We start from the raw sequence: 13065 nt of genomic DNA, 5'->3' as shown, positions 1-13065 counted from the left end.
CTAATCCCCTCCCCTCCCACCGACGCTGCCGCCCGCCGCTGGCACGCATTCCTGCTCTGCTCTCCTCTCCTCTTCGTCGGCGCGGCGCGGCGCGGCGCTCGGTGAGAATCACTCGGATGGAGATCTGCTGCTAGAGCGAGCGGAGCTACCGGTCAGTATCCTGCGGTTTCGTCTTCGGCGGAGGAGGAGGAGGGGAGGAAGCGATGGAGGCGAGCGCCGGGCTGGTGGCCGGCTCCCACAACCGCAACGAGCTCGTCGTCATCCGCCGCGACGGCGATCCCGGGGTACGTGCGCGCGCTTCGATTCCCGCCTGCCTTGCGAGAGGAGCGAGCGTTACGGCGCTGATTTTTTTTTTTTTGTTGTTGTTTCTATATGTGTGTGTGCGTGCAGCCGAAGCCGCTGCGGGAGCAGAACGGGCAGGTGTGCCAGATTTGCGGCGACGACGTCGGCCTTGCCCCCGGCGGGGAGCCCTTCGTGGCGTGCAACGAGTGCGCCTTCCCCGTCTGCCGGGACTGCTACGAGTACGAGCGCCGGGAGGGCACGCAGAACTGCCCCCAGTGCAAGACCCGATACAAGCGCCTCAAGGGTGGGTCTCCCCAACTCCGTCCACCGAAATGCAGCTCCACCCTGGCGCAAATGAATTTACTCGGGGGGCGGCTTTCGATGATTCTTCTCTAGTCTCAATTGCTCACTCAACTCGTCCTATGTGTGGTGCGGGACTTTGTTTGCAGGCTGCCAGCGTGTGACCGGTGATGAGGAGGAGGACGGCGTCGATGACATCGACAACGAGTTCAACTGGAACGGCCATGACTCGCAGTCTGTGGCCGAGTCCATGCTCTATGGTCACATGAGCTACGGCCGTGGAGGCGACGCTAATGGCGTGCCACAACCTTTCCAGCTCAACCCCAATGTTCCACTCCTCACCAATGGGCAGATGGTACTGTTACTGCCGAATCCAAGTGTCACTGTTCCCTTTGCCACCTCCTTATGGGGGTTATTGGTGTGCCAATGGCTCAATTGCTTGTTTCTGGTGTGATTGCAGGTCGATGACATCCCACCGGAGCAGCACGCGCTGGTGCCTTCTTTCATGGGCGGTGGGGGAAAGAGGATCCATCCCCTTCCTTATGCGGATCCCAGCTTACCTGGTATGGATGATCATCATCCTAAACTTGGTTGTGGTCACGGTGTCCTGAATTTAATTGATTAACGGTTGTTGTGTTCCAGTGCAACCCAGGTCTATGGACCCATCCAAGGATCTTGCTGCATATGGGTATGGTAGTGTTGCTTGGAAGGAGCGGATGGAGAGTTGGAAGCAGAGGCAGGAGAGGATGCACCAGACGAGGAACGATGGTGGTGGTGATGACGGTGATGATGCTGATCTACCACTGTATGACCCTCAAAACTTGTTTGGTCCCTGTTAGTTTTATTCCTCTTTAATGCTTTATTATGCTATTTGGTTGCATCTATTTGTTCAAATCAATTTCCAAAATAGTCCATGCCTGTTCAGGATACCATTTTTTCCCTTTGTCATAATTGTCACACAAAAAAGTAATGCTTCAATTTCTTAGTAAAATGAAAGAAACTGGTGGATTCATATATTTTAGTTTTTCCTTTGTTTGCATGAATGAGGGATGGCAGTGCACGATAGGCCAGTATAGTCCGTGCTCTACAAAATTTAACGTGTTTGCCTGCATGTATCTTTACTACATGTCACTTTCCATTTGGTATTTTGAGAAGCAGATCTTTGCTCCTGTCTTGCTACGTTAGACCGAAGTGCTAACTTTTAGCTGAATTTTTCTTTCTTTACCAGAATGGATGAAGCAAGACAACCGCTGTCCAGGAAAATTCCGATTCCATCAAGCCAGATCAATCCATATAGGATGATTATCATTATTCGGCTTGTGGTTTTGGGGTTCTTCTTCCACTACCGAGTGATGCATCCGGTGAATGATGCATTTGCTTTGTGGCTCATATCGGTTATCTGTGAAATCTGGTTTGCCATGTCTTGGATTCTTGATCAATTCCCAAAGTGGTTCCCTATTGAGAGAGAGACTTACCTAGATCGGCTGTCACTGAGGTTAGTTGCTGTTGCCACCTGCTAATATTTGGGTTCTCTTCCTGAGTTCCTGTTGTTTTGTGACTAATTGCTTGTCTGGATAGGTTTGACAAGGAAGGCCAGCCATCTCAACTTGCTCCAATTGATTTTTTTGTCAGTACAGTTGATCCGTTAAAGGAACCTCCTTTGGTCACAGCAAATACTGTTCTGTCTATCCTTGCGGTGGATTATCCTGTTGATAAGGTTTCTTGCTATGTTTCTGATGATGGTGCCGCAATGCTAACGTTTGAAGCATTATCTGAAACATCTGAATTTGCAAAGAAATGGGTTCCTTTCTGCAAAAGGTACAATATTGAACCTCGTGCTCCAGAGTGGTACTTCCAACAGAAGATAGACTACTTGAAAGACAAGGTGGCAGCAAGTTTTGTTAGGGAGAGGAGAGCAATGAAGGTGCCTTATTTGTCCTTTTCTTTAATGTGTTGTCCGCTATCCTGTTTGTTAAGAATATGATAATTAAACCAAGTTTGGATTATTTTCAGAGAGAGTATGAGGAATTCAAGGTCAGAATCAATGCCTTGGTTGCTAAAGCACAGAAAGTTCCTGAAGAAGGATGGACAATGCAAGATGGAACCCCCTGGCCTGGAAACAATGTTCGTGATCATCCTGGAATGATTCAGGTAAGCCTTATGGTTTGTTGCTACGTAGTACTTATTGTGGCATGCTTCAAGCATCTATTTATTTCCTGTCTCTTATCACCAAGACAAGAGAAGTTAATTCTTCTGTACAAATAGGTCTTCCTTGGCCAAAGTGGAGGTCTTGACTGTGAGGGAAATGAACTGCCACGATTGGTTTATGTTTCAAGAGAGAAACGGCCAGGCTATGACCATCATAAGAAAGCTGGTGCTATGAATGCATTGGTAATTGTTACATCTTTGGATCATTTGTTTGTCTTCTATAAGCTATATGGGATACAATGGGTTTTCAATTACTTTTGTTTGTCTGTATCACAGGTCCGAGTCTCTGCTGTACTAACAAATGCTCCATATTTGTTAAACTTGGATTGTGATCACTACATCAACAACAGCAAGGCTATAAAGGAAGCAATGTGTTTTATGATGGACCCTTTACTAGGAAAGAAGGTTTGCTATGTACAGTTCCCTCAAAGATTTGATGGGATTGATCGCCATGACCGATATGCTAACAGGAATGTTGTCTTTTTCGATGTAAGATTTGGCATTCACATTTCTGAGATGTTCTGTTGTCTACACATTTCTGAGATACATATTTTCCTTTATGAATGTTTTACTAACATTTGTGTTGTGCAGATCAATATGAAAGGTTTGGATGGTATTCAGGGTCCGATTTATGTCGGTACTGGATGTGTATTTAGAAGGCAGGCATTATATGGTTATGATGCCCCCAAAACAAAGAAGCCACCATCAAGGACTTGCAACTGCTGGCCGAAGTGGTGCTTTTGCTGTTGCTGCTTTGGTAATAGGAAGCACAAGAAGAAGACTACCAAACCAAAAACGGAGAAGAAAAAATTATTATTTTTCAAGAAAGAAGAAAATCAATCCCCTGCATATGCTCTTGGTGAAATTGATGAAGCTGCTCCAGGTAACTGTGAGCTTTCAAAGAAGCACTTGAGTTATTCTTGAAACTTCTCCATTTTTTTTTTGGAGGGGAATACAGTAGGGGAACCCCCGAAACTTCTTCATTGTGATCTCTATCTAACCTTGTGCTGTTCCCTGTAGGAGCTGAGAATGAAAAAGCTGGTATTGTAAATCAACAAAAATTAGAAAAGAAATTTGGTCAGTCTTCTGTCTTTGTTACATCCACACTGCTCGAGAATGGTGGAACCTTGAAGAGTGCAAGTCCTGCTTCTCTTTTGAAAGAAGCTATACATGTCATTAGTTGCGGTTATGAAGACAAGACAGACTGGGGAAAAGAGGTAAAGTCTAGAGCTTGTGGTTATTGGTTGATGAGTCAAAACATATGCTACTTATTTAATCATATGATATTTTTCTTTTCAGATTGGCTGGATTTATGGATCAGTTACAGAAGATATTCTAACTGGTTTCAAAATGCATTGTCATGGTTGGCGGTCAATTTACTGCATACCTAAACGGGTTGCATTCAAAGGTTCTGCACCTCTGAATCTTTCAGATCGTCTTCACCAGGTGCTTCGTTGGGCTCTTGGGTCTATTGAAATCTTCTTCAGCAATCATTGCCCTCTTTGGTATGGGTATGGCGGTGGCCTGAAATTTCTGGAAAGATTTTCCTACATCAACTCCATTGTGTATCCTTGGACATCTATTCCCCTTTTGGCTTACTGTACATTGCCTGCCATTTGTTTATTGACGGGGAAATTTATCACTCCAGAGGTAAATAAAAGCTTATTCAATTATAGTTTTGTATGTTGTGGAATGCCTGAATCTTATGTTCACTGTTTCATCTGCTGCAGTTGAATAATGTTGCCAGCCTGTGGTTCATGTCACTCTTTATTTGCATTTTTGCTACAAGCATCCTAGAAATGAGATGGAGTGGTGTTGGAATTGATGATTGGTGGAGGAATGAGCAGTTCTGGGTCATTGGAGGTGTGTCCTCGCACCTCTTTGCTGTGTTCCAGGGACTTCTCAAGGTCATAGCTGGTGTTGATACAAGCTTCACTGTGACATCAAAGGGTGGAGATGATGAGGAGTTCTCAGAGCTGTATACATTCAAATGGACTACCTTATTGATACCTCCTACCACTTTGCTCCTATTGAACTTCATTGGTGTGGTTGCTGGTGTTTCCAACGCAATCAATAACGGATATGAGTCATGGGGTCCCCTCTTTGGGAAGCTCTTCTTTGCATTTTGGGTGATTGTCCATCTGTATCCCTTCCTCAAAGGTTTGGTTGGAAGGCAAAACAGGACACCAACAATTGTCATCGTGTGGTCCATTCTGCTGGCTTCAATCTTCTCACTCCTTTGGGTTCGGATTGATCCTTTCCTTGCAAAGGATGATGGTCCACTTCTTGAGGAGTGTGGTTTGGATTGCAACTAGGATGTCAGCACATCAGCTCCCCCAATCAGCATATGCTTGAAGAAGTATTTTTGCCGGTGTTTGTCCCCATATTTACAATGTCCCCTCTGTAGATAAGAGACCGAAATGTCTTGTGTTTCTTTTGATCCATGGTGGAACCTCAACCTAATATCTGAGATATACTGGGGAGAATGGAGGCTGCGGCAATGCTTGTGCAGTTGGGCCGTGGAATACAGCATATGGTGTTTGATTGTGCAGCATTCTTTATTACTTGGGCACAAAATTGATCGGGTGAGCCGAACAGTAAGGTGTTTTGATTCTGCACTGCTCCCGTGTACAAACTTGGTTCTCAATAAGGCAGGCAGGAATGTGCATCTGCCAGTGGAACAGAGCAACCTGCACAGTATTTATGTAGCGAATTATGTATGCCTGCTCATTGGAGGGCTTGTTCATTACATGTTCGTCTATACTAGAAAGACAGTATTAGTATTAATCTATATAATTTTATGTAAAGGCGTCTGTTTTTTGTCGTGTACTGTAATCGTTGGAGTTGGTTTTGGGAAATTTTCATAGAAAGGTTGAATGTGATAGATACAGAAAATGTAATGCCGTGCTATATGGTTATAGAACGATATATCTTTTATGGTTCTATGCTAGTGTATTGAATAACTCCAGAGATCGGGGAGCTACGCTACGATCTTGCTTCAGTAAGGTCTGTACTCGTGTCCTTAAATGCTGGATTCACTCAAATATAGTACAATACTACCTCTGTCCAAAAAAAATATGCAATATGACGTCCGTACTGGTCAATTGTTTTTAAGTTTAACTAAATTTGTAGTAAATAGTATTAGCATTTATGTTTCTAAATAAATTTATTATAAAAATATATTATATAACTAATCTAATAGTACTTGTTTTGTATAAAAGAATCTTTATATATATATATATAAATTTAGTCAAAGTTTAGACTGTTTGACTTCTCAAAATCTGAGAGTTTTATTTTTTTTTTTGGACGAAGGTAGTAAGTAGGAGTGCAAACCGTCAGATATACAGGTAGATAGCTACAATATTTATTAGATATAAGATTTGAATATAGATAATGGTCAGTGTTAGATAAGATGTTAATGAATACAATACTTCTTGGATTTAGATTAAATAAGGATAATGGTCAACGTTGTTGGATAAGGTGCCAATAGATATTGACATCATGGATATGGGGTTTGAGCATTTGGATACAAATATAGTATTGAGTATTGAATATCCGGACTCAAATATGGATGAATATGAATTTCAAATTGATTTGAACTTATATACAAATGGAAAATATCTATATCATTTGCACTCCTAACCATAAGCACATTGTTTACAAATTTAGGCAATATACTACTCAGTAAGTGGACATATAAGAAATCCTAAATATGAAACATCAACTATTCCATAGCATGCAATTGTTTATCCTAGAGCTATGCCCCCATTGATTTGTTGCTTGCATGGTTTTGAGGGATTGAGGGAAAAACAATAGGAAAAGAAGATTGAGAAATGAGATTTGTTAGAGCTATTTTTTCATCTCATTCCTCTGCATGATAGGTTATAGGGAAAAGGAATTATTTTCTCAATCTGGTGGAGATGCTCTAAGTAGAAGTGCAAACAGTTGGATAAACAGATAGCTACAATATTTCTTGGATTTAGATTCGAATATATATGATGATCAACTATGTCGAATAATATTTCAATGGATTCAATAATATTTTTTGGATTTAGATTCGAATATGGATAATGGTCAACTATTTTGAGTATTTGGATATGATATCGGGCATTGAATATCTAGATTCGAGTGTTTGGATGCAGATATGATATCTTGTATCGAATATCTAGACTAGAAGGATGAATCTAAACTCCAAACAGATTCAAACTTAGATACATATGAAAAAAAATCTGTACCATTTGCACCCATATCTATAAATACATTATTTACGAAATCAGGTAATACTCAATATATAAGAAATCCTGACTACGGAAACATCAACCATTCCATAATATGTAATTGTTTATCTTAGAGATACGAGTTTGCACTAGATCCGTTGCGTACGTGTTATTTTTTATTTTGCTTCGAGGTCAAATAGCTTGATAAACAAAGGAACAAGTTTGAGTAGTGAAGTCTGTATGTATATATCAAGTATTTTAGGCATCTTCCTTCTAAGATTTAAGAGGTAAAATCATTTTTTTGGTTTGTATATTAATTAATGAAACAATGTAATGAAATAACTTTCTTTTTTACCGATCGCTCTTTTACATATGAATGACCTGATTGAACGTTCGTACTTCATTTCAGTATTTCCCGTGACTATTCAGCACTAAGAGCGTTAATGCATTCCTACTTAAATACTACTCCCGCCGTCCGGAAAATAAGTGTTGCTATGATATTCTTAGCGGATAATTTTTTTTTAAATTCAATTAAGTTTATAAAAAATATTAGCAACATTTGTATCTCAAAATAAGTTTATTATAAAAATATGTTAACAATCTATCTAGTGATACTAACTACAATATGTATTATAATTATTAATATTTTTTTATTTATACTTAGTCAAAATTAAAAATGTTTAACTGCTCGGAGCAAGTGTTTGTAGCTAACCCTTTATAATAATACTCAGGTGTATACATGCTGTCCGCATTTCTTAGATATCGTTGAGATTTGAACGCCTCATTTATTTAGATATTTTAATTCACATGATAGCATGAATGAGCAGGTAGAACATGTGTGCCTGCTATGACAAGTTAACTCCCGTCACGACGTACGGTATGGCCGGTTCCCCGCTAGAAAATTTTCATCCATCCCATCAAATCTTTGGACACATACATAGAACATTAAATATAGATAAAAAATAAACTAATTACACAGTTTGGTTAAAAATCGTGAGACGAATCTTTTAAACCTAGTTAGTCCATAATTAGCCTTAAGTGCTACAGCAACCCACATGTGCTAATGATAGATTAATTATGCTTAATAGATTAGTCTTGCTGTTTTCAGATGAGTTATGTGATTTGTTTTTTTATTAGTTTGTAAAAACCCCTCCCGACATCCTTCCGACACATCCGATGTGACACCCAGAAAATTAGTTCCAAAATTTTTTGGAAAATCGACACTGTAGCACTTTCGTTTGTATTTGACAAATATTATCCAGTCATGGATTAACTAGGCTCAAAAGATTCATCTCGTCAATTCCGACCAAACTATATAATTAATTTTTATTTTTGTCTATATTTAATACTGTATACATACTTCTGAAGATTCAAAATTTGTGGGAAGTAAACAAAGCCTAGCGAAACACAAGGCCACAATTAAAACTCAGCAGCGCTAAGCAAAAGCACAGCAAGAAAGCACGTCAGCTTTCCTACCAATGCCGCCCTTGACCTGGCCGCCGCCGCGTCCTTGACGAGGAAAAAGTCGCACGCACCTTATCACCAAAAGTCACCCTCATAATTTTCCGAACAAGAAGCGCGTGTGCGCGAGCCGGAAGCAGCCGGAAACCGGATGGAAATGGCATCGAGCCGGCCAGCCGGGCGCGTGCGATCCTGCTGTCAGCGCGCACGCCACCGAGCGACCGTGTCGTGCCCTCGGTTCTTACCCTTTCCCTCCTGTCCAATCCTCGCGTGCATCCACCACCACCAGGGCATCGGGCAGGGTATATGTCCAAGTCGCTCTTCGTCGTCTTCGCCTAACTGTTATATTGCCACCGGCGCCGCCCTCTCCTCCTCCTCCTCCTCCTCGGGTGTGCCGCAGTTCGTTGCCCGATTCCCACCCGCCGATCTCTCTCTCTACATCTTCTCCACCTTCGTTCGTTCGTTCGCACAGGTGCTCCACTTGCTTTCTTTCTGTTCTTGTTTTTTTTTTCTTTATATCGTGAGAGAATTTCATTTCAGTTCATGGGAGTTGGTCCTTCAATTCTAAATTATGTGTGAAATCCGGTTCCTCAATTCAATTCCCCACAGGAACGGTTGAGCACAAACGAGCAGCCACTCTCGAATCCCGATCGCGATTACTCGCCGCGGCATCAGTACTCCCAGCCGCCACCATGAGCAGCGGGAAGCGATCCTTCTTCGCGCCCAAGAAGAAGGCAACCAACCCGTTCGATTCCGGCTCCGACGACGACAAACCGCAGCGGCGACCGGCGCGGGCTTCCTCCGTGCCTCCCCCGGAGTCGGACGAACAACAGCGAGGGGGCTCCTCTCTCTCGGGCAGCGCCGGCGGCGACAGGGCCGGGCTCTTCTCCTCTTCCTCGACCAACCATCACTACCGGAACGACTTCCGCGACGCCGGCGGCCTGGAGAGCCAGTCCGTGCAGGAGCTGGAGGGCTACGCGGCGTACAAGGCCGAGGAGACCACGCGCCGCGCGCAGGGCTGCGTCAGGATCGCCGAGGAGATGCGGGACACCGCGTCCAAGACGCTCGTCACCGTCCACCAGCAGGGGCAGCAGATCCACCGCACCCACATGATGGCCGTCGACATCGACCAAGATCTCTCCAGGGTAACGACAGCCTTTTTTTCGAATTTCTTCTGTTCGTTTGCGGATGCTAGCTTTTTAGTTCTGTTCGACTGAAGAGAGGGCTAGTCACTGTTCTTCCAAATCCAGATAGTTTCAGAAATCCTGAAATCCAACAAGAGGGGGTGCTAACTGACTAATTTACAGAGGGGAATTAAACCTGCAATTGCCAACATTTTCACTAGCTAGGATGAAACAAATTCTTATACTAACGAGCCTAATTCTGCTCAAGTAGGGGATAATTGCACAACACTCCCAATTTCAAACCAGAATTGGACAGTCCCTGAAATCTGCTCATGTTCCGGCTAATAACTATACAAGTAGTTTCTACAGGGGAGACTGGGTTAAAATCTGGAAGTACTAACAATGGCATGCTTGCTACTATGAGCTTGCTGACATGTTAGTGACAGGTGCTGAACAAATGCTTTGTCCTTCTTTACACAATTTTCAGAGTGAGAAGCTATTGGGTGATCTTGGGGGCCTATTTTCCAAAAAGTGGAAGCCAAAGAAGAATGGCGCAATCAGGGGTCCTATGCTAACTAGAGGTAAATTACCTTAAACTGGACTGCATGATGACTAATGAAACTTGTACCGCTTGGTATTGGTTATTAAGGTGCTGTCTGTGACTGAAAGGATGCAATGGTGGATGCAGATGATTCCTTCATAAGGAAGGGCAGCCATCTGGAGCAAAGGCAGAAACTTGGGCTGGCAGATCATCCACCTCGGTCAAATGCGCGCCAATTCAGTTCTGAACCCTCATCAGCACTTGAGAAAGTCGAGGTACTCTAGACACTTGTGAACCTAATGCATCTCTCACACGTGATGAAATCTTGATGCGTCTGATGTCCTACATGTGTATTCCATAATAATCATCTGGTTGTTTCTTTGGTAGATGGAGAAGGGAAAGCAGGATGATGCTCTGTCTGATCTAAGCAACATACTGATCGAGCTGAAAGGGATGGCCGTTGACATGGGCTCTGAGATAGAGAGGTAATGTCACATTTTGCTATCTTTTACACTGATTTGTTGTCAATAATTCATTTATTTTTCTTCCAGTTGTATGGTCAATTTGTAACCATTGGATTACATGATTTTTAATGTATAACCAGTATATGTTTCTTCCACTTTGTCTTCGACTCTTTTTATTATATTAATATAAGAACAGTTCTCAAGAAAGTATCTGCGACTTCCAAAAAGAAATTACTATCTGACAGTTTGAATGCTGATGGCAATTTCGTTAGTTATTAAATTATTAATTTGGAGTGTTGTTGCCTCAAGATGTAGTGTTTATGCAAATATTAGCTGTGAGTATGACATATCATCTTTATGTTTGTTGGATTCATTCAGGCAAACAAAAGCAATGGGCGATGCAGAGAAGGATTATGACGAGCTGAACATCAGGGTCAAGGGAGCAAACACTCGAGCTCGCCGTCTTCTTGGGAGATAGAAAAAAAAAACTTATATTCTTGTCTCCTGGATATATCACATTAACTGTATGGGGCATCAAATTCTGATGATTTTGTGCATCAGATTTTGATCAGCATTGTTACTGTGGACATGTCGGCATGTATGGTATTAGACACATATTTTATACGTTTTGCTTCTTTTTTCTGATTTGTTCAGCATTGCACGAACTTAGGCTTTCAGCAGTTTAACTTGGAAACCTTGTCTGATTAGAAACTTCTTTTCGGGTAAATAATGCTGATTCATAGTGAATTTGTGGCCGTATACTCTCCACGCCATCATCAAGTAGAAACTTTAAAGTTCAAACTTTGCGAGCAATTTATGAATGTAAACAGCATATATATAGTGACTATGTATCATTTAATTTAATTTTAAGGCCATTAAGGCAACACTTCTGTTTGACCTTAACGAGGTAGGCAACGGATCTAGTGCAAACTCATCTCCCATACAAACTGTGCAAACTCTAATCCGGACCGTAGCATGTTGATTCAAAGGGGCGCATGAGAGAGGTGGAAGTAGAATTAGGCAAATTACCCGATACCCATTACCCGTATCCGAATTACCCGGATCCGGAGGTACCCGATCCTAACTTCGGATAACGATTTTGATTACCCGAAATTAGTTTGGGTAATTCGGATAATATCCCCGGTATCCGAACTACCCGAATTACCCAAATATTTGTCTATATCTTTATATTTGTTAGTTAAATACTAGAACTTATCAATTTATTAGAACATAATTCTCTTTGTTTGAACAAGTGATAGTAATATGTTATTTCTCTACAAAATGCTATTCAAATTCTATACAAATTGCTGTTGAAATTATATATAAATTGCTATTGAAATTTTGTATAGTGTGTTATTTTTTAAAAATTCAGGTAAATCGGAAATACCGAAACCCGAATTATTGCGGGTAACAATTTTCATTATCCGAATTTTGAATTACCCGACCCAAAAAAATCGGGTAACCCGAATGCCCAGGCTTATGTGGAAGGAGGGATTTGTAAAAGTGTGATTAAAAGCGGGAGGTTAAGTGCAAAGTTATCCAATCTCTCCGCGCCTCTTGGATCAACATCCTATGGTTCAGATTAGAGTTTGCACGGGAGATGAGTTTGCACTAGATCCGTAATAGATATTTCTACATTGACGTTAATTTATTCCAGTTACGTTGATCTGAAATTTTAATAATCTTATAAACCATTATTCATATATATAGGCAACATCTGAAGATATGTTGGGGTAATTAATTATAAAAACAACTGTTACTTTCTCCAAACTTCTATATCTTCTATCAACAAGGTCAATGAAAAAAATCTAATCTAATTAATTAGAAGTGCTGGCATTGTAAACTTTTGTGTAGACAAAAGAAAAAAAAAGAAGCAACAGATAAATGAAAACCAACACCAGAAATACATTGTAAGCAAACAAATGCAAGGACAAGAATTGAGGTTGTTACCCATAAAAACAGTATATATATGTTGCTCCAAAAGATTGACTTCTATAAATGGGCATGCAAAGTTAGCTGTTGCAACAAATTTACACACACTGATTCTGCTCACAACTTCAATAGAGTGATCAAATTTTCAAACTTGAACAAGAGTATGCCAAAAACTGCAAAGCAACAAATTAAAGGCTATGATGAGACAATCTTCTGAATGCACATCAAACCTTACTACGCATTTGCAAAAGTGCTGACAAAAGGATCATCCATCCACAAATCGTGTGTGTGCTTGCTGTACTGGGGTGAAATCAAACCATTTCTGAATTCAAATTGAGCACCTTGAGAAGCTCTGTTGTCCAGTTGAAGCAACCTGCGTTGATTAACCACCCACTTATTATCGTGGCTGTTATTGGATCCAAATACCATTTTCTTTAGGACTTTTGCATTCAAAACAAAGAACTTAGCAAAGTCAGCATCATGTCTCACGCCCTGATAATATATCATGACCACTTGTCTAAGGCCTTGTTTACTTC

At 41.4% G+C, this 13065-nt stretch overlaps 2 protein-coding genes across 2 annotated transcripts; both read left to right on the top strand.

Annotated features, from left to right (window-relative positions):
* LOC110432834 (probable cellulose synthase A catalytic subunit 3 [UDP-forming]) lies at positions 19-5753 on the top strand. The gene is made up of 14 exons (XM_021453750.1): positions 19-284; positions 391-586; positions 732-937; positions 1043-1145; positions 1225-1387; positions 1811-2077; positions 2161-2506; positions 2596-2733; positions 2848-2973; positions 3067-3279; positions 3382-3673; positions 3811-4007; positions 4090-4440; positions 4521-5753. Exons 1-14 carry the CDS (start codon positions 204-206, stop codon positions 5103-5105), a joined length of 3264 nt encoding a protein of 1087 aa, XP_021309425.1. The 5' UTR covers positions 19-203; the 3' UTR covers positions 5106-5753.
* On the top strand, positions 8695-11356 carry LOC110432835 (SNAP25 homologous protein SNAP33-like). Its single transcript, XM_021453752.1, has 6 exons — positions 8695-8940; positions 9078-9613; positions 10080-10173; positions 10281-10408; positions 10521-10618; positions 10976-11356. Exons 2-6 carry the CDS (start codon positions 9161-9163, stop codon positions 11073-11075), a joined length of 873 nt encoding a protein of 290 aa, XP_021309427.1. The 5' UTR covers positions 8695-8940; positions 9078-9160; the 3' UTR covers positions 11076-11356.

The sequence above is a fragment of the Sorghum bicolor genome, chromosome 2 (genome assembly GCF_000003195.3).
Source record: "Sorghum bicolor cultivar BTx623 chromosome 2, Sorghum_bicolor_NCBIv3, whole genome shotgun sequence".
NCBI classification, from domain to species: domain Eukaryota; kingdom Viridiplantae; phylum Streptophyta; class Magnoliopsida; order Poales; family Poaceae; genus Sorghum; species Sorghum bicolor.
Note: the sequence above shows the minus strand (reverse complement) of the source record. Positions and strands in the feature narration are given on the sequence as shown.

What these genes read in the sequence shown, in the direction of transcription:
- LOC110432835 (XM_021453752.1), top strand. Translation starts at nt 9,161, where the DNA reads ATGAGCAGCGGGAAGCGATCCTTCTTCGCGCCCAAGAAGAAGGCAACC. An exon ending in CAGCACTTGAGAAAGTCGAG is followed by an intron (nt 10,409 to 10,520) that starts GTACTCTAGACA and finishes TTTCTTTGGTAG; the next exon opens with ATGGAGAAGGGAAAGCAGGA. An exon ending in ATGGGCTCTGAGATAGAGAG is followed by an intron (nt 10,619 to 10,975) that starts GTAATGTCACAT and finishes GGATTCATTCAG; the next exon opens with GCAAACAAAAGCAATGGGCG.
- LOC110432834 (XM_021453750.1), top strand. Translation starts at nt 204, where the DNA reads ATGGAGGCGAGCGCCGGGCTGGTGGCCGGCTCCCACAACCGCAACGAG. An exon ending in CTAGATCGGCTGTCACTGAG is followed by an intron (nt 2,078 to 2,160) that starts GTTAGTTGCTGT and finishes TTGTCTGGATAG; the next exon opens with GTTTGACAAGGAAGGCCAGC. An exon ending in AATTGATGAAGCTGCTCCAG is followed by an intron (nt 3,674 to 3,810) that starts GTAACTGTGAGC and finishes TGTTCCCTGTAG; the next exon opens with GAGCTGAGAATGAAAAAGCT.